Raw genomic sequence first — 27,489 nt, 5'->3', positions numbered from 1 at the left:
CCATGTTTCCGCCCCATTTATGACATATTCTGTTACGTTTGCATCACATGTCTATGTATACGCCCCTGTTACACCCATTTTCACCCTTATCTTTCGCGACTGCTATTGACCACACCCACTGCTCCGCCTATCATATGTATTGTAATGCAACTGTTTTAGTATATATGTTCGTGTATTGTTATTAAATGTTAGCGCGCTCATCCCAGATCCTGCCCGGCAGCTGTCGGGCCCCCCTGTCAGGCCCTGCCATCCTATTCCTGTGCAGGTTGTCCTGTTCCTGTCCTTTATGCTGTATTAAACCTGCAAACTCCTACTACCTCGAATCTTGACTCTTATTTATTGAGCTATCTGTTATTGCTAAGTCCAGACAAACCTAGATCCGGTATTATTTATTTATATACCACAGATGATGCTGCTAACTTTGGTCTGGGGATGCTTCAGGCTGTGTGCTCCTGATTCCCCTTTCTTTCTGTTCTGTTTTTCAATAAATCACTGGGTTTGCTTTTTTTTTTTTGTCCTGGTGGTTTGCTGTGGTTTGCCGGTTGCTGCTTGGGTATTCTCACTTGTTAAGTATGGAGGAGACTAGGACAGGAGGGACCTGGGGATAATGTCCTATTACTTACTGGTAATCTTCATTACTCCAGGTCCCGTTATCCTCGTCCCCTTCATATGATTCCTCCCTCCCTCCTGGACTTGCCAGCCCTCATCTGGGGCTTGGTGGTTCAGGAGGAATGCTGGGTAGAGTATAGTTATGTACTTCCAGTGGGAGGGGGAGGGGTGGTACCAGCATTCCTTCTTTCTTTTTTCTGTTGGTGAGATAAATTATCTCACTTGTTAAGTATGGAGGGAACGAGGACAACGGGACCCGTAGTAATGAAGATTACCAGTAAGTAATAGGACATTAGTGAAGGGGCTCTAGCCATTGGAAAATGTGCACTTAGGAAAGCACCAGGCCCAGATGGTGTCCCTGCCGATATCTATAAATCTAATATTAACCTTTGGGCTCTCCTCTTAATAAACGTGATAAGGAATTCTGTGATCGGCCCCGTCCCTTAATCTTGGAGGTCAGCAGCCATTGCCCCCATTTTCAAACAAGCACTGGCATAGCCAATAGTTGTCGCCTTTTGGACCTTGTAAGTGTTTAGCTATGCAGCACCTTAACCTGGTACAAATACAATATGACGTAGATGATGTAATGAAAAACAAATATTTTTTTGTTTAATAATTTTTATTGAGTTTTAGAGTAAGAAAAACATTAGCAAACATATGAACACAATACAAATATGATATAACAACCAATATTGAAATTTTGAAAAATAGATATTTGAAAAATAGAACATGGGCAAATAATTTAGGAAAAAAGAAAAGGGGAAAACGAAAAAAACAGAGAAAGTAAAAGAAGAGAAGAAAGAAAGAAAAGAAAGGAATAAAGAATGAAAATATTATATAAAGAAGAAAAAAAGGATTAAGATAATAGCTAAGATGCAGGTGCATATGTAGAAAGATATGAAGTGAAAGGTAACCAAAACAGGTCAGATTTAATCTTCTGAGAAAGGGAAAGCAAAGAAATATTAGCAATTCTGTGTTCATCACAAATGTAATTTCACCATATTAACATTGATATTTTAGAGGAGTCTTTCCAACAGGACAAGATCACTTTAAATGCAATAGCAATGAAAAGATCAAATAACAACGATTTAGGAGATAAACCATCAAATGCAGGTGAAACAGTACCAAGAAACACATTTTGCATTGATAATGGGATATTACATTGACATATTTCCATGCATTTAGCCCAAACAGATCGCCAAAACTTCAATACATTAGAACATTCATACAATTGGTGAATCAAAGTACCAGTAAACGCAGAACAGGACCAACATAGGGGAGAGGTGGAAGGGGAAACTTGGATATACATTCAGGAGTAATAAGAGCTCTACTATAGATGAAATATAGGAATTGAGTGATACCGGCAGCTCCAGAAGTTTTAAATAACTTAAGCCAAAATTTATACTAAGAAGGAATAGGCAGTGATATAGATAAATCCACTTCCCAGAGTAATTCATTAGAGGTTTTAGGTCTTTCAATAACAGGTGACAATAACATCTTGTAAATAGAAGCAGCTTTGGGTTTAGAGTCATGAGAAATGTTGTATAGCGGTGAGGCAGGGATAAGAGAGGGGTAAATTGAATGAATATTATTTACTGTTAGATAAAACTGTAAAGCAGTAGATATTAAAAGGTACTCATTGAGAAACAAATTAGGTAAGTTATACTGTGACCGCAAATGGGAGAAGGGAATAACAGAGTCATGATGGACAAGCTGATAACTTTCACCTGTGAACCACTTTGGACTCACTGCTGTCCGAAGAACCTCTCTTGTCACCGCTGAGCTGTTTGCCTGCCTGTTCATCTTTATAACTATTCTGGACGGTAAAGTCCCTGAAAGCCACGCTCTGTACTGTTGGGGACGGGCGCCACCCCGGATCCCCTCCGTTCCCTTTCTCCTTACAGCGTGTCTGCTTCACAGGCTTCATTTGAAATGTACCCAGGACTCCTACATTTCCTTCTTCTGGGATTCTTTGTGACCCTGCATTCTACAGTGCCTCATATTCTCCTTATGGTTATCCCTGATAGAGACTCCTGTCCGTCCTAACTGAGCCCTGACTGATTTGGATGGATTTTCCAGCATTTGCTACTTTGTCTCTTCAGACGAGTGACTTATTCTCCATGTAAGAGCCATTTTCTAAAAGTTTCACGGACCCCATTGATGGTTAGTGACCATCCAGTACCGGTGCTCCTTGTCCCCCATTTTGCATTTCATTTCTGGTTCGCATCAGTTGTTTACCCTGAAGAAGGTGATGGCTAGTTCCTAGCCCTTCACAGAAACGTGCCTTGGCCTTGAGTTTGATGGAAGCTATGGAGTGTTAGAAACAAAACAACACTGTAAATTGTAACATCCCTTTTTGTACATTACTCATACCATTGTAGAGAGGTTAGATTGTTTGTTCATCATTCAAGTCCCTCTTACCATATACCAAGTTTCCTGAACTCCGACCTGGTATCCAGTTTAAAAACATCCTTCAAATTTCCGTCACTCTTGTTCACGATTTTTTAAGTGTATGATTGCGAGAGAGAGTCTTTAGTATGAATGGATTTCTAGTGTGTTTGATGGCCTAGACTATGCCTGGATGAGAGTTGTTTTAATAGGTTTGTGGGTCATCTTTCCTGACGGGGGAAGGTGTGTTCATTTACTGTTATTATATGTTTTTTTTATTATTTGTTCGTTTTTGTATATACACACATGTTCATTGGCACTGTTCCTGTGTACCCCAGATTTATACGCTAACAGAATTCTTTTCTTCTTATATTTTACCTTGTATATCAATTAGATCTTTTGTTTCAATAAAGCATTGATTTTTTGCCTATTATATATTCGTCTTTGTCTGTATGCATTGAAATGTTCAACTTATTACATGTGCCGTATGACCTTGTTCTCCCCAATTGAGAAACCCACTTTAGAACATTTAGAGATGCTCCCGCTCATACTTATTCTAGGCAGGTGACACTGAGCTCCTTCCTATCTGGAAGGTTGTTGCTATTCAGAAATAAACATAATTCCATTTTCCTTCCAGTGATTGTAGTAAAATGATTCTGTCTAAATGTTATAAATGTGTTATTCCAAATAGTGGAAGACGGAAAGCATTGATGTTGGTCAAGGCCAACTGACAAAACATTATATAATAGTTGTTGGGAGTATTTCAATATAGGATTTTTTTAAATAAAAGTACAATTAGACATATATATTATATTTTTAAAGGAGTAATCCAGCAGTGGGGAGTGTTCAAATGCAATCCATCGTGGCATGGGGTTATCTTCAAATCCATATGTTAAGCCAAAAAATTGCCTAATTAAAAATGCAGAATGATATAGTTTAAAATCAGGAAAACGAATACCTCCCTCATTAAGTTTTGCAAGGGCAATAAGGGGTGTTTATTATTCCATAAAAATGTGATACAAACGAACTGATTTGAGAGAAATATAAAACAGGAACATGGGTAACATGGATAATGTATAAAGTACATGGGGAACAATCATTATTTTAATAGTGTCTAGTCTACCCCACCATGATAAGTGGGAGCCACCAGGAGAGAAGAAATCTTTGTAATGTGATAATTAATGCATTAAACGAATGACTGAGAGGGTTAGAGAGAGTAGAGGAGAACAAAATTCCAAGATATTTTACTTTTGTGGGGCACCAAGTGAAGTTAATGTTGGCAAACATAAATTGGTAGCATTGGGAATTTAAAGGTAATACCTCTGTTTTAGAAAAATTCAATTTATAGCCAGATATGCTACTGTATAACTGGACCTCATCTAAAAAGGGCGGTAGGGAAGAAATAGGGTTGGACATATAAACCAGAATATCATCGGCATAAGCAGTCAGTTTAGTTTCAGTAGAATTATGTATAAACCCAGAGATAAGTGAATTAGCACGAATGCGTTCAAGGAATGGTTCCAAACATAAGACAAATAACAAGGGTTAGAGAGGGCAACCTTGACAGGTGCCTCTATATAAGGGGAAATATTTAGAGAAATGGTTATTAACAAAAATACTGGCACGCAGGCAGAGTATAACAATTTAACATAGGAGATACATTTTGGCCCAAAATCATACCAATGCAGAGTAGTAAACATGAATGTCCAATTAATACGATGAAAAACCTTCTCTGATTCCAGAGATAGTGCTTCAAGAGGAGACTGGTATTCTCTTCCAAAGGTGATGACATTAGAAAACATTTGTGCTTTATCAGCAGCCAATCTGCCCTTAACAAAACCAGATTGATCTGTATTAACCAGTAATGGGACAATGGATTGAACACGAGAGGCGAGGGTTTTAGCAAATATCTTACAATCATAATTAATTAATGAGATAGGTCGATAGTTTTTACAAAGGGAGTGATCTTTATCAGGCTTGGGAATAAGGACAATCAGAGCTTCCATAAAGGAACCAGGGGGCATATTATCAAAGGGGTTTATCTCCGCTTTTTTGGCTTTAAAAGCCAAGAAAGCGGAGATAATATTATCTCCCTATTACGTAGCTGTCGCTAACACCAGTTAGCGACAGCTAGTGGGAGATAGCGACCATCTTGGGCCCCGCTTTGCATGTCAGTGAAATTTATCACTAATGACATGCAAAGTGGGCGTGCCAAGATGTTAGCGACTGGAAACAGTCGCTAACATCGCTATCTCCTATTACCAACTTTTGGAGATATTCGCGCTAAGCGCGAATATCTCCAAAAGCTAACACCTGCCCCTGAGCAGTTCTTAGCCATGTTATCCAATGGGAGGTGGCTAACATGGCTAAGAGCATTAGCTCGGTAATGCATGAATATTGCTGACTTTTCAGCCATATTCATGCATTTCGGCCGATTTTTATCGCTTAGGAGATAAACCTTGATAATAGCAAGGTTTATAAGCGATAAAAATCGCCGCAGCTCAGCGATAAAAATATTGCCGCTAAGCCAACATAGCGATAATTATCGCTAGTTGTTGGTAATATGCCCCCAGATGCCTTAGAGACTTGGAGGGAGGAGTTAAAAAGAGCAAGGAGTCTAGGTGCAAAAATGGATGAAAAAGTGGAAACTGATTCAGCTGAGAGGCCATCAGGACCAGGAGATTTGGAATTTTTTAGATTTCTAATGGCATCTGTTATTTCTTGGAGAGTTATCTCAGCTTCTAAAAAGTCAAATTTATCTGACAATAATGGGGGTTTAGGGAAACCATTAAAAAAGGAATGCATATTCTGAGAAGAGGGGTTTGTGTCATCAGAATATAGTGACTGATAGTAATCTTGAAAAGTGTTCGAAATATCTGCATCAGAGGACGCCAATTTGTTAGTATGCTCATTTAGGATGGGACCAACATGTTTGTGTTCAGACTTAATTTTCAAAAAATTGGCCAACATTTTACCTGCTTTAGTTTGGCCTCCATGGTACTTAGATTTAATTTTAAGAAGAATATTACAGGCATCAACTGTAGAAAGTTTGTTAAGAGCAGATTTGACCTAAATTATTTCGTGCAGTATCAAATGGGGTTTTGATGTAAAATAAGTATGCTCCGGCAATTTCCGTTGATGTAGAAGAGTGGTATACTTGGCCAGGTTGGTTTTCTTCTTTCTTGCCAAGTATGCAATAGTAAGGGCACGGAAAGAAGCTTTAAAGGCATCCCAAGTATCGGAATAAACAATCTGACCCACCCACTGTCTCTTTAATTTAAGAGATTCAGCATCATTACAATGAGTTTCCTGCAAGAAAGCAACATGCTAATTCAATCTAGACGAATAAGAGAGTACCTTCTGTCTTTTTTTACAGGGAGTCCAAGACCACGAACGTTTCACGAGACAACATTACACAATTTGGGAGGTGGGGCAGATAGTACATGAATGGAGATAATACACTTCAGGAACACAGCTGAAAACAGAGAAACACCATTTATTAAATGAATATAGGAGACAATATAAACAGTAACAAAAAATAGAGCTAAGCACATGCATCGTAAAGATAAAAAAAAGAACAAGAACAAGAAAAGGGATAGAACAAGGAAAGAGATCCAGATCTAAGACGAAGAGTAGATGGAATAAGCATGGGGAGCAACAGCACAGAGAACAAAAGGAACAACAGAGAAATCAATACTCAGATATAAGAAAATGAACAGCCATAAGGAATATTATAGAAAAAAGATTAGAGGCGTTGGATAGAACCATCAATGGCGCTTGGTGTGAGACTGTGGAGAAAAGACTTCAATTTCACAGGATCATCAAAAGAACGAGTAGTGCCCTCATGAGTAATTTTACACATACACTGGTGTAAGATGCCATAGCGGATATGTAACTGCCTCCTCTATGTGTGAAGAGCTAGAAATTCCTTCCTCTGGCATTAGTAGCATTAGAGAGATCTCGAGAGAGGAAAATTTTATGACCGGACCATATGAGGCGACGCTTTACTTTTGCTGCTTTGAGCACACAAATGAGATCTGTAAATTCCAAAAATAGCATTATAATTCCTCTAGTGGAGTGTGATTGGACCAAGACGATGTGCACATTGGATGTTTAGTAGAGGCTCTAATGGAAGATCCAGGAGCTCAGGCAGGAACCTCTTTAGAAAGAGAAGAAGGTCCGAGCCCTCCAAATTCTCCGGAAGGCCATACAGATGGAGGTTGGTATGCTGATTGCGATTTTCAAGGTCCTCAGTATGTAGCTTGAGGCATTGAATTTTCTGCTCCAGGATAGGAATTTTTGTTGTGACATCATGTAAATCACTGATACTCTGCTCCATATCGAACACCTTTGCTTCCATATTAACCCATCTCTCCTCAATTTGTTGAAGTTTCTCATTAGTAGAGGACATAAAAGAGTTAAGCCCCTTCCTCCATTGAGGAAAGTGTCAAGGACAGGATTGTGAGATTACAAATGGGTGAGGGGGGGCATTTTTAACCCTATTGGGTTTTGTACCAGAAGACCCGGCTCTAACGGAGGTTGAAATTTTACCAGCCATATTAGCATGTCGAAAAAGATGAGGAACCAGCTGGAGAGGTGATATCATCATCATCCAGCCCATACATGTTACACAGTGCAAAGAGGACGGCAGGTATGAAGAAAAATATTCAAATTTGATATGTGTCCCATACCAAAAAGAAGAGACGCTCCTCATCTTAGCGAACAAACATATGGTATATAAAGCCAAGTCAATGTAAAAGATTATATTAGGAAACAGCATGCAGAAAAAAACGCAAAGAAAAGGAATCCATTCATGTCGAAAAGAACCTTCTGAATAAGAGCTATAATAAAAAAGTCCAAGTTAGGTGAAGAAAAAGGGGCAGCAGCTGTATAAATGTATAAAAGAAAAATGGTGCAGAGCGTTAATGAAAGAAACACCAGTTTTATCTCTTGAGGAGATCTTGAAGTGAAAGCAGCAGGCTCGCAAAATGGCAGCCGCTTGCATTGATAATGAGGGAAATCTCACCGGTGCTGCTCCGGATCAGCCAGGAGAAAATTCATCGTCGGCGCTGCTCCAAAGACCAGCCAAAGACCTGCCCGTCTGCGCCCGTCCGCGACAGTACGTGGCATAGGGGCACTGAACGCTACCACTATGGATCCTATTATCACAGGTACGAGCCACACTGCCTATTCTCCTGATACCCTCCGGCAGTTACAACCTATGGTATCCTGTACTACTCGGCTACCCAGCAACCAGCTTGAGGGCTGTTTCTCGTGCCGGAAATGTCGGTTTCAATCAGTTGAGACCAGGCATGTTAATAATGACAAAAATTTCAAAACTCTACTCCCTACGGATTTTAAATGCCTTCTCTTAAATGTACGATCCCTCCCAAAGCACCAACTACAGATCTGGGACCTTATCTCCTCTAAGTAGCCGGATATATGTTTCTTCACAGAAACATGGTTGAAACCCCATTCGATTATCACACTAGGGATTCCCTTAGGCTATAAGATCGTACACGCAGACCGGCCAAATAAAATAGGTGGTGGTTTAGCCATAATATTCAAGGACACACATAAGGTCACAATCCTAGAACAAAGATGTTGCCCTTTATTGGAAATTATGGCTTTTAAAATCAACCTATCAGGAAATATTCCCTGGAGAGGTGCATTGGTGTATCGTCCTCCTGTCTCCAACCCTACCTTCTCTTTGTCCCTTCTGGAGCTACTAGCACCTCACATTAAAGCTAAAGAGGATTTTGTCCTCCTCGGGGATTTTAACATACATATGGACAATCCATCACTCCCTGAAACAATTCAATTAACGACTGATCTGTCTAATCTCGGACTAGTGGCAATAAATAAAGGTGCAACACATATAGGAGGCCATACTTTGGATTCTATATTCACAAACAACACCAAAACTAGATGCTCCCCTGCCATAGAAGTCTGCTGGTCAGACCACTTTCTAGTTGAGTTCTTCCTGACAAGACCGACCAAACAATCGCGCAGAACATCGCTCCCGCCAATCCTCCGCCGCCAATGGCATAAAATATCTGTGGAAAAACTGCGGGAAAACTGGAAACAACCGTTAATTTCAGATGCCGACTCAGCAGAGTTAGCACTAGAGAAGTTTAATAACTCACTCAAACTTGCTATTGACACCCTGGCCCCCCTGAAATTACACAAGCAGTACCCTCCCACCAAGCAGGAAAAATGGTATACCTCCGACCTCAGGAAAGAAAAACAGAAATGCAGGCGATTAGAAAAAGCCTGGAGGTCATCTAAAAATGCTGAGAAAAGGGTAATCTTTCTAGAGGCCCAATCTAGCTACTACAAAAACATCAAAAAAGCAAGGAAAGATAAAATCTCCTTACAGTTGTCAGAGGCAGTGAACTGCCCACGGGAACTGTTTAAAATCCTGCAAAGCTTCGTAAAACCCTCAGCAACTGAGAGTTCCGATGATATATCACAAGAACTGTGTGATGAGACTTCTTCATTTTTTGAGGATAAAATCAATCTCATCTACAATAAAATCATGACCTCAAGGGATTCAGGCACCACGACCGTCCCCCTAACAAGCCCACTTTTAAAAGACATAAACCCCTTACTTACTATTACTTCAGTTGGTGATCAAGATCTTATACCCCTGATCAATCACATAAAAACCGGCTCCCCCAACGACTACCTCCCAGCAAAAATGGTAGCCCCTCTGATTACCCTCTTGGGACCCTCCATCCAGGCGGTTATGAATACCTCACTGGCTAAGGGGCAAGTTCCTAGGGAATGGAAGTTAGCGGTGGTAAACCCAATTAGTAAAAAAGCGGCCCTCCCCTGGACAGATCTCACCAACCTCCGGCCCATATCCCTCCTACCCTACATCGGTAAGATGACAGAGAAGCACGTGAACACTCACCTATCAAACTACATCGAGGCGACGGAAGGCCTGGACCCCTCACAATCTGGGTTCAGGCCTAACCACAGCACCGAATCAGCCCTACTAGCAGTGACCAATAACATCAGGATGACACTGGACGGCGGGGGGTCTATGATTCTGGTGCTGTTGGACCTATCCGCCGCCTTCGATACGGTGTCTCACGAAGTGCTTCTCGACCGACTGAGGGTGGTGGGACTGGGAGGGACAGCTCTGTCTTGGATGGAGAGCTTTCTCTCTGACCGCTCTCAAGAAATTAGGATGGGCTCCCATAAATCCACCTCTAGAGAGCTCACCAGGGGAGTGCCACAGGGCTCATGCCTAAGCCCCACATTGTTCAATGTGTATGTGGCCCCCCTGGCCGACTTAGTGAGATCCTTTGGGTTTACCCCGGTGTCCTACGCCGACGACACCCAACTTCTATTCCCCTTTAAAACCTTAACCCCAGCCCTGAAAAAATCCTTTGCAGATGGCATGAGGGCAGTTGCAAAGTGGATGGCCGAGAACTGCCTCCAATGCAACGTGGCCAAAACTGAGGTTTTACTGTTTGGAGAAGCAGTCACTCTTTGGTCTGATGAGTGGTGGCCCTTAGAATTGGGACCAGCTCCCACTCCTAAGCAAACCGTAAAAAACTTGGGAGTGTTATTCGATCAATCACTGACATTTAAAGAACATGTCAACCAAGTTGCCGGCACATGCTTCAGGGCCATTGGCCTATTGCGAAGGGTGTTTCCCTACCTCCCTGACAACCACAGAAAAACCCTAGTCCAGGCACTAGTGATTAGTAGATTGGACTACTGTAATGGCCTTCTATTATCCACCAATGAAGGCCAACTTAACAAACTACAAGTAGTCCAAAATACGGCGGCGAGGTTAGTCCTCAATGCACCATCTAGGACCCCCTCCCACCCGCTACTGGCTGAACTTCACTGGCTACCAGTGCGGCAATGCACTAAGTTTAAAACTCTATGTACAATACATAAATGCCTGTCAGGAAATGGCCCAAAATGTCTCATGAAAGCCTTCTTACCCTATGCCCCAGGCCGCTCACTACGCTCCAGTAATCTTCAGTTACTACAAATCCCCAAAATAAAGAAATCCCGACAAGGAGGTCGTGCTCTGGCTTATACCGGACCTGCTCTCTGGAACTCCCTTCCCCTTACATTAAAACAAATAACTAATAACTTGTCCTTCCGTAAATCCCTCAAAACTCACCTTTTTAACAGTAGTTAACCCTCCCCACGCCCCAGCAATACTGCAATGACCTGGTACAGTACACTTCCCTTTTGTCTGGCAAAGCGCGGAGATACCCCTTCGGGGGTCTATTCATGCGCTATAGAAGCATATAAAATAAATAAAATAAAATAAAAATAAATGCTGCTCCGACCCTCAGGAAGGCTTCAGGCAGAGGCAGAGGGGTAACACAGGCCCCCACAGCCCACACGGTGCGGGGTGGCCCCTAGCTCCAAGGGGCCCCCTCGGGTCTGAACTCTGGCCGAGAGCGCTCCTGATTGAGCCCGGAGGGGGCCCCCCTAAGTACTGTGCAGGGAGGCTCCCTCACTTTTCGTTACGCCAGTGGGCAGAGGCGTGTTCTACCAAACGCCGAAAAACAGGCTGAAATGCGTGAAAGAGCTCTGCGTCAAAGCAGAGCTCAGGTCAGTGCCGCCATCTTGTTCCGGTGCGAGACTACGCCCCCATAAAAAACATATATAAATGCAACCACCTATGTTTCTTATTGTCACCTCTATGAAGTCCAATCCATCGGATTCCAGTTCCATCCTTGACATTAATATCAGCAATCCAAAATGCACGACGAGTCCTGGGCATGTAAATGAACCAATGAAGGTATGCTTTGCCCAAAACTCTATTCTCCCAAAAAAGAGTTGTGGTTGAGAAGAAAAACGAGAATGAACTGAAACATTTGTCGCTTATTATATGCAGGAACACATAAAGCATTAGCATAGCAGCTGCCAATTCCCATCTCCTAGAAGGAGGGTAGCCAGGTATGCCCTTTTTGCTAATGATAGAGCCACTTACGCCATTTTGAGTGTGGCTCAATATGTCCACAATGAACATGGGACGATAAGTGCAAGTGAAATGCGCCCACACGGACCAGAAGTTGTGGCAATGCCTGACATTTCAACTGTCCCTTTATGCCTTTGAAGGCTTTTCAAAATAGATGAAACTTCGATTTCCTTCTTCTTTTTGTTATGATTTGTAAAACAAATGTCTATGCCGAATACATAATGCATTATCCCTTTGTAAATAACGAGGGATGCTGTAGTTGATGACATTCAGGAACCACGATAAGTTGTTTAAGCAAAGGATTAATTCACAGGGGCTTTACTGAAGTCTGAAGAAGCTGTAAAAATTCTCTTTTTGATGAGTGAAACGCTTGAACATTTCCTGGACTTCAAGGTCTTTCACCCCAATATATTTAATTTCTCTCATTTTATTTTATGAAAATAACTGTGTAATGCTAAACATATAACTCAGCAATACAAATACTGGCATTTAGAAATGTAAGAAAAGAACTTTGAAAAACGGTTCTTTTCAAAAGGTCATTTAAATGGCAGTTCCTTGATGCTATGTCCTTTCAATATTTCTTCATGTATTCCACCAACCTGTTGTATGGTTGGAAGTGATAACTTTAATATTTGGAACTGAGAAAAGGAGATCATGAAATTAGCAAAGGATAAGTTTGCTACCCTTTTGCAGAAAATACAGGCCTTTCAGGACATCACTGCACCCAGTGATATTTTAGGAAACGATTTGTATTCAAAGTTCATTTCAATGTATTTCTTATTAATATCTATACTGTGCAACAGTGCTGTGAAATAAACAAGGTAGACAGTGGTAGAATACACAAAAGGATTAAATATATAAGTGCAGACTATCACAGAGTATCCAGAGAGCCAAGAGTAACGAACATACATACGCCTATTTTACATGTTTTTATGAAGCAAATTAAGCTGCTTTGGGGCATAAGCCTGCCAACAATAACATCTTCAGGCAAAATATAAACGTGAACTGTGGGTAGGCCTGAACTTTTTCATGAAAGTTAAACTATAGCACTGGTAGTATTAAGATGACTCACGCTGGATCTGGCAAGCATAGGTGGATAATTAAAAGGCTTGCTTGTAGTGTACACATTCAAATGCAATATTATGAGTAAGGCATGACGAATGGCCTGGAAGATTCAATTGTGCAATCCCTAGGTTTATTAAAATAGAATGCCTCTGACAATGCACTAATAGCCAATCTGGGAGAGAGACATGTTGCAATCTGGGAATCGTTTGAGGTTTCAAATCAGTTTTTGTTCTTCTAAAACCGTGCTTCTTTTAGAACACATTTTTGAAAAACAGTTTTTTTACGCTTGTTTGAGAGTCCCGCGGTATGTAACTCTTAGTACTATGAATGCCAGGGGTTATTAGAAGAGAAACACTTGATTTCATGGTTCTTCCTTTATGAGACAAAGATAAAAGCAGAGTCAGCAGTTTCGGAAGTTGATACTGTGACCTAAAGATTAAGCAGAGATCTGTGCAGCAGGTACATTCACCCACCAAGCTAAGTGGGATTGGACCCTGTGGCATCCAACTCTGTACCGTGTACACATATTTTCCAGTCATGGTTTCATCCCCCAGAGCTGTTTGTGGTTTTAACCTGTGTTCCACAGTTTACAGGCAGATGGGTACATGGAGCCGAGGCAAAAGCATCCCGCAATTGGAGCTTAGTGTGTGCACCTGCATTCTTCCTTAGCCTTCTGGTTGGCCTGGTGTCTCAATTTTATGCTAATTCCCGACATAGACAATGGAATACATTGTTTAAATTTCAGCTGTGCCGCGCACCCAAAACAAATTTTGTTCTATCTTGTGGCCCTGTCCACCCTCTACACATGTTACAGCTAGATCATCCGATTGGCGAGGCCGCTGTCTGAACAAACAAATAAACAGCATTGAAGCGCTGGGTGGATCCGACTCCTTTAAGTTGCCCATAATGCTGCATCATCAGTGGGTGTCTAGCTTCATGGTCAAATGGTTTCCTTTAGTGCCGCCATGCCCGTTTCAGACATTATACTTTTGGAAATGGGGGGTTATGTCCTATAGTGTGGCCGGGTAGGACAATATTTAATTGAGGAAAAGAAAAGAACCCGGTCACAAGTTTTTATTCTGCTAGCTTTTTTATTTAGAGCAGAGGCATATACTGAGGTATTTAATCCTTAGATATGCATTTTTTATTATAAATGGATGAAGAAGAAAAATTGTTTCAATTTATACATAATTCTGACAGTCCGAAGGATTACTCACTGTCCTGCACACAGACACATATATTTACATGTAACTACAAACATACATTGCTATACATTACAAAAAAAGTGAAACATTCATAACGATTTCAACCTAAGATTTCAACAAATAAGATTTTTTCTTTTCTTTTATGGAAGTACCCTGTCCACAATTTCTATATCAGGCCACTAAGATGCCTATTTATCAATATTCCGACCTGATAGGCGCAAAGGCAAATATTACAATACAAATTCAGTTTGTGTTTAATTGTGTACAAAGCAAAGCCTTATGCGCAACCAAAAGACATTCGAATTTAGAACGAATGAGAAGCCTGTAAGCCGACGCCTTTCTGAGCCTGTCTCTCTGCTTGTTCAGGCTCTTCCTCAGGGCTTCGGGGCTGGGTACCTATGTAAATATAAGCAGGGGGCTTATTAGAATTTGGACCCTTACTACTGTTGTCACTAGCTTGGTTAAGCTTCAATTGTTATTACCTTGTTGCTCAATTTGAAACTTCGTGTGTTCAATCTCTTGTAGGACTCCTTGTATTCTGCAATAAAAGCAGTGATATGATGTCTGTTTCTTACCGATGTTTTGTGATACTGTTTATTAACAATAATGGGAGCTTCACTCACGTGGTTTCCAGGCAGAGCGTTTTCGAATAAATTGTGGATTTCAGTATATATTGTTGACTGTCGCCAGAGCTGAAATGTCAACAGACGTGTGTTTTTAATATTCTCTGAAAAGTGTAAAGCGGGAGCTTCACAATGCTCTACAGGCAAATGCACATGTCAGCACTTACTTATTAATGTTCAGTTGGGCGCGGAGCGCCTGGCTTGTGAGGGCCTGGGGCGCCACCTCTTGATTTTTGATTGTTCCTGAAGGGTGTAAGTGACGTTGCGTTTTAGTGGGACAATTATTTAAACGTCATTTACGTTTTATGATTTTTAATGTAAAAGTGAGCACCTACTTGCACTCTATTTCAGGATGTGCCGGACGCCAGGCCTCTGCTGAACGGGGCGTTACACAATTCTTTATTTGTTCCGGGTATGCAGATAAATGCTGAAAATGATAAACGGAACGGGAATCTTAGTATTAAAATATCCTGGTGTTTTGAAACGGTATATAGTTGACGCGCTTGGGGGCATTTACCTGTAGAGTCTTTGCGAGACGCCGCTGTCTGCTTCGGATTCCTCTGGTGAGTGAAAGCTCAAGTCTCACGAGAACATTAGATTTAAACATGTGACTTCATGATTGTGGGACTTGTAGTCCAGAACGTGCTTCTCGATGTTACAGTGGTCTAAACTACCTGCGACCCAGTTACTGATTTTGGCATTCAGTATGTTCATTCAGCCCTGCACTCACGCAGTCATATTTTAAAATTAAATATGCTTCTCTTTTTGATAGTAGTTCTTCTACATTACCTCCTCTAGTCGGGACTTTAATTTTGGATAGCACAGACCACTTCAAATCTTTTTCTGTGTGCCCGAGGTCAATGCAATGTTGTACCATCGGTGCATTGAGAACTTTTTGTTTTATCCTAGATCTGTGTTGAGCCAATCTTTGTGAAACTTGTTGCGTAGTTTTTCCAATGTAAAGTTTGTCGCATGGACAAATAATTACATAAACTACATTTTTGCTTTTGCAGTTTGTGAATTCCACATGGGTCCATCTGTTATTATGATGGTCAAAGGTGGAGCCTTCGATGGTGTTCGTACATGAAATGCAGTTACCGCATTTATGGTGTCCTTTGACTGGGTCCAATTTCCACAATGTGGGTAAATCTTTTTTTGGTTGCACAATGCCCAGGTCCGCTCGGATTATTTGTTGTCCGATGTTTTTATTCTTTTTTAGAGCGAACAAGGGCTTTGGGAAAGGTATGTCTAAGTTGGACAGCAAATGCCAGTTTTTTAATACAATGGCTTTGAATTTATTAGTAAGTGGGCCAAACGTGGTCACACAAACTAGTTGTTCTAGGGTTTTTTTTTCTTTTTTTGTGAGCAACACATCTCTAGGCGTGAACCATGCGCGTTTGGTGGCATGTTTCAACATTTTTCTCGGGTATCCTCGTTTGGTCAATTGATCACACAGTATTTCTGCGTGTATTTCATAGTCCTCTTTTCTCGAACAGTTACGTCTAATTCGTAACAATTGACTGTAGGGTAGGTTTGATTTCAAACTTTTCGGATGATAACTTCGGTAGTGTAGAATCGTGTTTTTGTCAGTTTGTTTGCGATGTAGGGTGGTGACTAGCTTACCATCCTCATGTAGCACTTCCACATCCAAAAAGGTTAAGCGATTATTGCTGCTGGTCATGCTAAATTTTATGTCAGGGTGTCTGTTGTTGAGCCATTCATAAAACTCTTTCAGTTGTCCCTCAGTTCCTCTCCACTGACACCAGATATCGTCAATATAGCGATACCATCGATCGATGTGTATGCTATATGGATTTTGTCGGTAGATGAAACGTTCTTCATACAGTGACATGAAGAGCACCGCCATTTCTGGGGCATAAGGACACCCCATGGCGGTGCCCTTCACCTGCATGTAAAAGGTGTCCATAAATCTGAAATAATTACGTTTGAGTGCCAGGCTTGCCAATTCTACGATGAATTTAGTTGGAACTCTATGGGGTCTTGGCCGTGTTTCTAGATAAAATTCTATGGCCTCTAATCCCTCCTCTTGGGGGATTTGTGTATATAAAGAATTGACGTCAAAGGTGACCATCAATTCCTTCGTGTCATCAAACGGTGTGGTTTCTATTTTTGTGATGAAGTCAGTCGTATCCTTTATGTATGATTTTACTTCACACATGAATGGTTTTCGGAACACGTCGACATATTTTGCCAACGGTTCCAGAATCGAATCACACCCGGAGACGATCGGTCTTCCGGGTGGATGTTCTAAGTTTTTATGAACTTTAGGTAAAAAGTAAATTACCGGAGTTCGTGGATTTCGCTTATTCAAAAAGTCGAATTCTTTTGGGCCCAAGATTCCATCATCTAAACCCTGTTTTAATTTGGTTAGAATTTCATTTTGGATTGTAAAGGTCGGATCCTCTGTTAGCTTCCTATACCATTCTGTGTTACCAATCTGAGTGTTTCAGACATTGTGGCACATGAAAGTATATGTTTTACAAAACAAATAACAAAGAAATTCACAGAAAATGAATAGTAGCAAACACAATAAAAAGGTGAGAGTTAGGAATAAAGTATTAATTGTGCAAAGGAAAAATGCCGACGTCCATTGTAAAGATCCTTTAGTTCACTACCAGAAAAACAAGTGGACAAGTCAACAAAGTCCAGGGAGGGAAAGCTGTAAACAGCAGTAGTGTAACACGATCCGTGGCTGCGATGCCCAAATGGGAGGAGGGGCCATCACATGCTGTAACAGGAAAAAGCGTGAACACAGCGATGGGCCATAAAAATGTTCACTGACTGAAATTGTCTGGACATCAGCCAGGCAGCAAAAGGAGGGAATTTGAAAGGCAACCCACTAATAAAAAGCCAGCATTTCTGACTGGCACAATAAAGAACCAAATGGAATCGATGGGCGTGGTTTAAGCCCCAAAAGAAGATTACAGCATGTCTTGCACACAGCGCATGCACGCTGCCTTGTCTCAACCTAAAAAGGAGATACAACGTTACCCTCAAGTTTCAGGCCAATCTCCTTGCTAGATTCCAGTATAAAGATTCTTGGCTGAGAGCTTGGTTTGAAGAAAATAAGATACTGTCTGACACACAATTTGGCTTCAGGCCAGAAAGTTGCCACTGTAGAACAATCCAATTACCTGTTTTCATTTGAATTTGATGGTTTTCATCTCTGATGACTAGTTTGAAAAATGTTATGTAACTTTTTAATAATCTTGTCATATTTTACATTTTGTGCATGTTATGCCTTTTAAGGCTTAAGCCTAATAAAGATTTTAACTGAACTGAACAGTATTTTGTGTTCTATTTGTAGGACCGGATATTTGGGATGAGTTTTTCCCAAAGGCCAGAGGAGACTGCCAGTCTCCCATTGAACTTCACACCAGATACATCAAGCATGATGGTTCGCTGAAGCCTTGGACTGCCTCCTATGACTCTGGATCCTCACTCACCGTGCTGAACATAGGGACCACCTGCAGGGTGATGTTTGATGATTCAAACGACAAATCAGGTTACTTTCCAATTCTATATGAAATGAAATGAAATGAAATTGTGTTTTGTAAAGCGCGTTACTACCCGGAGGCCTCGTAGCGCTATCACATCTTTGATCTGTTGCCCAACTTATGGGGCAGTGGTGAGTTTAAAAAAGCAAACTAGTTTGGGAATACTGCTAACCAACTAAACATTCCATTTCACTAACTGAGGGTGGGCTGTGTTAAACGTTCCAAAAATGAAATGAGTTTGGGACAAAGAAGAGAAGTAGATAGAGAATAGCAAATCCTCCTAAATGTTCCACTAAGGGACGAAACTCGCTGAAATTGTATCAAACGCCTAGAAGCACTGTTCAAAGCTCAGTTTCACCATTTTTCATTAGGAGAACTTTAAAACAATTGTTATAGGTAGTCTGGAGCCCATTCCTTTTGCACTCCTAGCTTGCCCAAAGACGCTTACAGATATTGAATCCAGAGACAGTACACTTCATTTTATGGTGAATTATTTGCTTCCTAAAACTTACCCATAGTTGAATCAGCTGGGAGTAATTTGCTTTGGAGCAGGATTTAAAATTATGCTTTTATTTCGATTGATTATCTCTTTAGATTAAACTAAAGACTAACCTGTATTTGACTTAACCTGGGCGGTGAACCCCGCTCCACTTGTGGAGTTTCCCCGCACTCCGCATTACACGGAGCTCGTGGAGTTCCAAAAAACTCCGCTTTGCGCAGCGAAGCGGAGTTTTTTCCTCGCTCGTGTTCAAGTCAAGCTAATGAGCAAGCCTTCCTTGAAAGAACCCAGCCCCTTAAGATCAAAGTAGGCAAGAATTTGGTGCAAAGGATCTCCTAGATGGGGTGAAGATTGAGACCATCACATTTTTATACATTTACCGGAGACCATAAATTAGGGTTGGATACTTGCTTTTGAACGCTGTTGTGTGTGCTTATACACCGCCACCACCGGGAAAGAGCTCAAATATTTGCAGCCAATGGACCTCACCACATTACTTAAGTACGGATCACTGAAACAATGGGCCTAATTATGATGAGAATCGGAAAGCCTACGACTGCAGGCCGGAGGCTTTCTGAGTCTCATTGTGGTGTCAGTTTCGACAGCCGCATTACGATGCAAGCAGTCGAAAGTGAAACCGGCCAGTCATTCCGGCTGGCTTCCAACAGGCTCAAGGAGCCCGTCGGCCAGTTAGAGGCCTGCCCGCAATCCCTATGGACGGCGTTTCCGCCGTAGGGATTATGATGTCGGTTTCCGACAGGCTTTCCATGACGGGCTTTCCCACATGGAAAGCCTGTTGGAAAGTGACATTGGGGTCCCCTAGCAGGGCCCCCTTCACCCTGAAGCCTCTGATTGGGAGCCAAGTGGGATAGGTGCCCCTGTTAATCCCTGCACTGTGTGGGTGCCTGCCACGTGGTGCAGGGATGAACGGATTCTCCCATTTGTCTATGCGAGATTGTCCTACGGCTGCCGCACAAGCTCCCATAGACAAATGTGAGTATGCAATTGCACCATGTGCAGTCGCATTGTAATCTCAGTGTCGGGACTGGCGACTGGAGGTCTGCCGGTCCCGAGACCACAATGGCACATTGTAATTAGACCCAATATCATGGTAGGGAATATCGTTGGCAAAATTATTGGAAAAAATATATTGTTTACCATAATATCGTGATCCTATACTCATAATGGTAGTACAACAATATTGAAAAAAATTCTAACACCAATATTGTCAAAGAATAGACAGAAATATTGATTTTCAAATATACATCGAATTTAAAGTAGCAAATGTTAAATATTTTATTATATAATTCATATTTAATACTGTTTCTTATGTTGCACATGGTCGTTGCTGATTACATGAGGGTGGACTCACAAAACAATTCTTTTCAGCCAAAGCGGCAAGGACGATGGGCACTGGCTCGGTGATTTAATATTCAATTCATTATTTAGACACCATTAACACAGATGTGTTTCACCCACCGTCTTGTTCATTGTGATTGTTTAAAACACGTGCATCTCCCCTAAAAAAAAAAAAAACATCATACTTTAGGAACATAGAAACAGACTTTATAAACATAGAAAGGGGAACCCTATATCAAAAGTGTATACAACCAAATAGTAATCTACAGTCATCTCAAAAACAATGTTTCTGATATTGTAATTCATCATCAAGCCTTCCACATTATTGTATGGAAGAATTTCTATCATATGCAAAATGGCCGTACTAATACCATTTTGGCATTTATTAAAAGAAATCCATCATGTTATAGAAACCAGACCATTACCTCTTGGACAGAGAAAATGCATTCATAAAGAACCCTGTCACTAACCCGGTGACGGCAACGCAACAGACAGTCCATTCCTCCTTGCCTGGCCCGGAAGTCAGGCACAGGGGAGAAGTCACGTTGTTGCGTCAGATCAAGAAGGAGACGGAAGCACGCGCAGGGAGAGAGACGAAAGAGAAGATGGAGACCATTAACGGGACTCAGGAGGAAGCGGTACCAGAGAAAGTCGCCGGGGAGGAACGCGGGAAGGAGCGTAGCAGAGTGAGCCCATGCTGTCCGCGAGACTACAGGAAGACCCGGCAGAGAAGGAGTCCCCTCGCCGACAGACAACCGAAGGTTCCCTCCATGTCCCACTTGACCTACTTTTTAATCTGCAAATACATTTTCTAATTATTATCTACTGGTGAAAAGAGTCCGCCCATTAATCATATTTATATATATATATATACATATGTATATATATATATATTCACTGAAAAAACCATAGGTTTCACACCAGTTATAGTTAGCTGAACATTTTACTCATACAAAACCTTTGAAATTCCCACGTTATAGTTAGTTGGACTCACTATAACTCGCGCGCCCGCAATCCACTGATGATGATGTCACATATTACATCATTCATGACATGGTCAGTGACATCACTGATGACATCACTGATGACATCTCAAATGACATCACTGATGACATCTCAAATGACATCACTGATGACATCACTGATGGCATCATCCAGTGTCTGTGTGTTTCTGTAAAGTTAAAATATGTTTTACATATTGAAGAATGAGTGTATGTATGAGTGTCTGGATGAAGGATTTTGTAGGTGCGTGACTGACTGTATGAGTGAGTGATTAAATGTGTCTTACTGAATGCATGGGTTAGTGACTAAACTGTCTGAATGTGTGCATCATTATGTCTGTTGTTGTGTAAGCTGCTGCATGTGTTGATTAGTAGCTATGAGTGGCTAAATGGGTTATTGATTGGTTGCCCAAGTATTTGTATGTGAGGGTTAGTGTGTGTGGGAGTGGCTGGGAGGTGTGTGACTCTGTGCATAGATGTGTGAGCAGTTGATTCACTTGGTGTATGGGTTCAAGAGTGCATGTGGAAACAGCTGTATGGGCGGTTGACTGTGTGCATGGGTGTGTTGGTGAGTGAATGGATATCTCAGTGCTACATGTCCAAGTAAGTACATATGTAAAACACAGTGCATGTGAGAGTTGGCATATATCAATGACTATACATGAGAGCCTGTGATTGCGTAAGTGACTGTATGGATCAATGTGTACTTGTATCAGTGATTGTAAAAGAGAGTAAGTATGTGTTAGTATATGTTTGAATAACTAAGCTTATGTGTGTATAACTGTATAGATGAGGAAATGGGAGTGTGATTGATTCTTTGCATGACTGACTAGGTTTGTGAGTAACTCCATGGATGAGTAGCAGTGTGTGAGTGTCTGTATAGGTGTATGAGTGCATATGATAGTGTTGTATTGATGAGTGACTGTATGTATGAGTGATTGTATGGGTGAAAGAGTGGATGTGTGTGTAAAATTAGGAATCTGTGAGTGTGTATGTAGTAACTGGTATTGGTGTGTCAATGGTTTCAGGAATGGTAGTCTGTATTCAACACTGGATGTATCAAAGGTTAGATTAGAGTGTGAGTAGGTGCATTATATTATCACATGGATGATGTCATCAGTGATGTCATCAGTGATGTCATTGGAGATGTCATCAGTGATGTCATCAGTGATGTCACTGACCATGTCATGAATGATGTAATATGTGACATCATCAGCAGTGGATTGCGGGCGCGCGAGTTATAGTGAGTCCAACTAACTATAATGTAGGAATTTCAATGGTTTTGTATGAGTAAAATGTTCAGCTAACTATAACTGGTGTGAAACCTATGGTTTTTTCAATGAATTTCGAAGGTTTTTTAAATGCTAATTGCTAACTATAACAATTGTGAAACCTATGTTTTTTTTTGTGAATTTCAAAGGTTTTTTAAATGCTAATTCCTAACTATAACGATTGTGAAACCTATGTTTTTTTCAGTGAATTTCAAAGGTTTTTTAAAAGCTAATTCCTTGCTATATCGAGTTTGTAACCTACGGTTTTTAAAGTGAATTATATTTTTTTTTTAGTAGCTGTTTTTTATAACTATTAATTATTATTATTTTTTTTTCTAAAAGTAATTTTGCAATGTATTTTTCATGTAGGTTTTTTTTTAATCATTTTGTCTCGGAGTGCTCAGGGTGTGCGCACCGGTAAGCTTACCCGAGAGCGCAGCGAGAGCGCTATTCCCGCGTGCGAGAAAAACAAAGTTTGTATTTAAAGTAAAAAATAATGCAAGACATTTAGTGGCATACTTATAAAAGTAGTATTTTTGATTTTAAATACCCGTATTTTAACTTTAAACATATTTCTGAAAAGCTAGCAAAACGTCATTTAGGCGCGCCGCGTAAGTGCCTCCGGGAGCGCCTACGTTCGTTCCGTGTAAGCACCCCGGAAGCGCTCCGATGCGCGCAGCGTAAGCGCGTCAAGTCATGTGACCTTAATATAACACTTTTCATTGGTTCTTTACAGTTTTTTTTACAACCAATGAAAACCCCACCCATTTCCTTCACTACCTCTTTCACTTTGGAGAGAGCAAGACCTGTTTCCTGTTTCTCTTCATTACTTTAGAAAGAATGGCTGCAAGACCACCTAGCAGCAGTGAGGACTCTGATGAGTTTATCCAGGAGGACCCTCCTCAGCCAAAGGTGAAGGAGCACTTTATCTGGAAATTTTTTACTATTTCACCAGGAGAGAAAAAGGTTAATGCTCCAAAGGTGGAGTGCAAAATTTGCAAAACTGTTCTTTCACGGGGTGACCCTAGAAGAAAATATAGTTTTGGCAACTCAACAATGATCAGGCATGTTCAAAGGAGGCACCCCCAGAACTATGCCCGGGAGAGTGTCAGGGACCTGGCACGTAATCCCCCGAGAGATGGCGCCTCAACTTCAACCGGAGGAGCAACATCATCGGGGAGAGGAAGAGCAGTGGAGCTGATTCCCAACAAACAACCAGTATTTACTGACATCACCATTAAATGTAAGCAGTGTGATGAACTGCTTTGCTACGGAGAGCAGAGTATCATGCTAATTGTACGCAGAAGGGAAGAACACCGCTGCCTTCCCCAGCCCTAATTTTCCCCTTTTTTTGCTCCTGTTGAGCAGTTTGGCATTCCCTTTTTTTTTCAGAAAAAAAAACAAAAAAAATTTAAAATCCTTCGGAAAAAGTAAAAAAAAAAAAACTAAATAAGAAGAAAAAAAAATCCAAAAAGAGTTGTGTTCTTTACAAATTCAAAAGGATTGAGTGAAGTGGAGTGCAGTGAGAGAAGGAAAGGAAAATGAGTGAGGGAGCAAAGAAAGGGACGGAAGGGAAGTGAAGTAGGGGGATTGAAAGAAGGTGAGTGTGGGAGGTGAGTGAGGGGAGTGAACAAGAGGAATGAAGATAAGTGAAGAAAACAGAGTGAGAGAACGGGGGTGAGGAAGGGTAAGAGAAGAGCAGTGGAAAGAGTGGTGATAGTGAGTGGATAAAGGCAAGTGAGCGTGAGACAAGGGGACTGAGGGAGTGAGGAGACAGAGGAAGTGAAGGAAAGAGTGAGAGAAGAGGACTGAGTGAGGGAGGAAAGAAAGATAAGTGAGGGAGTGTGGCTGAGTTATAGGGAGTAAGCGTAACAGAAGAGGAGTGAGAGACTAAGAGGACGGAGAGAATGGGGGTAACAGAGAGAGAGTGAGGGAAGGGGAGTGAGTAAGTTAGAGGACAGAGGGATTGAGAGAAGGAGTTACTGAAGTGGAGTAAGGAGAGTAACAGAAGGGAAAAGTGTGAAGGAGTGCAGGAAGGGAAGAGACAGGAAGGAAAGTAAAGGACAACGTCTAAAGAAGGTGAGTGTGGGAGTGTGGCTGACTTATAGGGAGTGAGCGTAACAGAAGAGGAGTGAGAGACTAAGGGGACGGAGAGAATGAGGCTAACAGAGAGAGAATGAGGGAAGGGGAGTGTAGAAGTAAGAGGACAAAGAGAGTAAGAGAAGGAGTTAGTGAAGTGGAGTAAGGAGAGTAAGGGAAGGGAAAAGAGTGAAGGAGTGAAGGAAGGGAAGAGAGAAGAAGGAAAGTAAAGGAGAAGGTCTGAAAGAAGGTGAGTGTGGGAGTATGGCTGAGTTATAGGGAGTAAGCGTGACAGAAGAGGAGTGAGAGACTAAGGGGACGGATAGAATGAGGCTAACAGAGAGAGAATGAGGGAACAGAAGTGTAGAAGTAAAAGGACAGAGGGAGTAAGAGAAGGAGTTAGTGAAGTGGAGTAAGGAGAGTAAGGGAAGGGAAAAGAGTGAAGGAGCGAAGGAAGGGAAGAGACAGGAAGGAAAGTAAAGGAGAAGGTCTGAAAGAAGGTGAATGTGGGAGTATGGCTGAGTTATAGGGAGTGAACGTGACAGAAGAGGAGTGAGAAACTAAGGGGACGGAGAGAATGAGGCTAACAGAGAGAGAATGAGGGAAGGGGGTGTAGAAGTAAGAGGACAGAGGGAGTAAGAGAAGGAATTAGTGAAGTGGAGTAAGGAGAGTGAGGGAAGGGAAAAGAGTGAAGTAGTGAAGGAAGGGAAGAGAGAAGAAGGAAAGTAAAGGAGAAGGTCTGAAAAAGGTGAGTATGGGAGTATGGCTGAGTTATAGGGAGTAAGTGTGACAGAAGAGGAGTGAGAGACTAAGGGGATGGATAGAATTACGCTAACAGAGAGAGAATGAGGGAAGAGAAGTATAGAAGTAAAAGGACAGAGGGAGTAAGAGAAGGAGTTAGTGAAGTGGAGTAAGGAGAGTAAGGGAAGAGAAAACAGTAAAGGAGGGGAAGAGACAGGAAGGAAACTAAGTGAGAAGGTCTGAAAGAAGGTGAATGTGGGAGTATGGCTAAGTTATAGGGAGTGAGCGTGACAGAAGAGGAGTGAGAGACTAAGGGGACAGAGAGAATGAGGCTAACAGAGAGAGAATGAGGGAAGGGGAGTGTAGAAGTAAGAGGACAAAGGGAGTAAGAGAAGGAGTTAGTGAAGTGGAGTAAGGAGAGTAAGGGAAGGGAAAAGAGTGAAGGAGCGAAGGAAGGGAAGAGACAGGAAGGAAAGTAAAGGAGAAGGTCTGAAAGAAGGTGAATGTGGGAGTATGGCTGAGTTATAGGGGGTGAGCGTGACAGAAGAGGAGTGCGAAACTAAGAAGACGGAGAGAATGAGGCTAACAGAGAGAGAATGAGGGAAGGGGGTGTAGAAGTAAGAGGACAGAGGGAGTAAGAGAAGGAATTAGTGAAGTGGAGTAAGGAGAGTAAGGGAAGGGAAAAGAGTGAAGGAGCGAAGGAAGGGAAGAGACAGGAAGGAAAGTAAAGGAGAAGGTCTGAAAGAAGGTGAGTGTGGGAGTATGGCTGAGTTATAGGGAGTAAGCGTGACAGAAGAGGAGTGAGAGACTAAGGGGACGGGTAGAATTACGCTAACAGAGAGAGAATGAGGGAAGAGAAGTGTAGAAGTAAAAGGACAGAGGGAGTAAGAGAAGGAGTTAGTGAACTGGAGTAAGGAGAGTAAGGGAAGAGAAAAGAGTGAAGGAGGGGAAGAGACAGGAAGGAAACTAAACGAGAAGGTCTGAAAGAAGGTGAATGTGGGAGTATGGCTAAGTTATAGGGAGTGAGCGTGACAGAAGAGGAGTGAGAGACTAAGGGGACAGAGAGAATGAGGCTAACAGAGAGAGAATGAGGGAAGGGGAGTGTAGAAGTAAGAGGACAAAGGGAGTAAGAGAAGGAGTTAGTGAAGTGGAGTAAGGAGAGTAAGGGAAGGGAAAAGAGTGAAGGAGCGAAGGAAGGGAAGAGACAGGAAGGAAAGTAAAGGAGAAGGTCTGAAAGAAGGTGAGTGTGGGAGTATGGCTGAGTTATAGGGAGTAAGCGTGACAGAAGAGGAGTGAGAGACTAAGGGGACGGATAGAATGAGGCTAACAGAGAGAGAATGAGGGAAGAGAACTGTAGAAGTGAAAGGACAGAGGGAGTAAGAGAAGGAGTTAGTGAAGTGGAGTAAGAAGAGTAAGGGAAGGGAAATGGTGAAGGAGCGAAGGAAGGGAAGAGAGAGGAAGGAAAGTAAAGGAGAAGGTCTGAAAGAAGGTGAGTGTTGGAATATGGCTGAGTTATAGGGAGTGAGCATGACGGAAGAGGAGTGAGAGACTAAGAGGACGGAGAGAATGAGGCTAACAGAGAGAGAATGAGGGAAGGGAAGTGTAGAAGTATGAGGACAGAGGGAGTAAGAGAAGGGGGTAGTGAAGTGGAGTAAGGAGAGTAAGGGAAGGGAAAAGAGTGAAGGAGTGAAGGAAGGGAAGAGAGAGGAAGGAAAGTAAAGGAGAAGGTCTGAAAGAAGGTGAATGTGGGAATATGGCTGAGTTATAGGGAGTGAGCGTGACAGAAGAGGAGTGAGAGACTAAGAGGACGGAGAGAATGAGGCTAACAGAGAGAGAATGAGGGAAGGAAAGTGTACAAATAGGAGGACAAAGAGAGTAAGAGAAGCAGTTAGTGAAGTGGAGTAAGGAGACTAAGGGAAGGGAAAAGAGTGAAGGAGTGAAGGAAGGAAAGAGAGAGGAAGTAAAGTAAAGGAGAAGGTCTGAAAGAAGGTGAGTGTGAGAGAGGAGTGAGGAAAAGGGGAGGAAACATGGGGATTCAGAATAAGTGAGGGAAGCGCAGTAAGAGAACAGGGGTGTGGGAGCATGAGAGAAGAGTAGTGAGGTTAAGGAAAAGAGTGTTGAGAAAGTACATTTTGTTCGTCAAACTTACCTTACATAAGTCATGTAAACTTA

At 41.8% G+C, this 27,489-nt stretch overlaps 1 protein-coding gene and 1 long non-coding RNA gene across 2 annotated transcripts in view; one reads left to right on the top strand and one right to left on the bottom strand.

Annotated features, from left to right (window-relative positions):
* Positions 1–27,489, top strand: part of LOC144828694 (carbonic anhydrase 3-like) — a 218,814-nt gene that overhangs the window by 40,610 nt on the left and 150,715 nt on the right. The window contains exon 2 of the mRNA XM_078687078.1: positions 18,178–18,375. Coding sequence (XP_078543204.1) covers positions 18,178–18,375 — 198 coding nt within the window. The remainder of the gene's footprint in view (positions 1–18,177; positions 18,376–27,489) is intronic.
* LOC144828695 (uncharacterized) lies at positions 1,265–20,387 on the bottom strand. Its single transcript, XR_013610516.1, has 3 exons — positions 20,346–20,387; positions 6,355–6,472; positions 1,265–2,916 (listed from the first exon to the last, which is right to left on the bottom strand). It is a non-coding gene; the product is annotated as an uncharacterized LOC144828695 (long non-coding RNA).

Source organism: Lissotriton helveticus, chromosome 4_1, assembly GCF_964261635.1.
Source record: "Lissotriton helveticus chromosome 4_1, aLisHel1.1, whole genome shotgun sequence".
Taxonomy (NCBI): Eukaryota; Metazoa; Chordata; class Amphibia; order Caudata; family Salamandridae; genus Lissotriton; species Lissotriton helveticus.
This window is presented reverse-complemented; position numbering and strand designations above follow the sequence as displayed.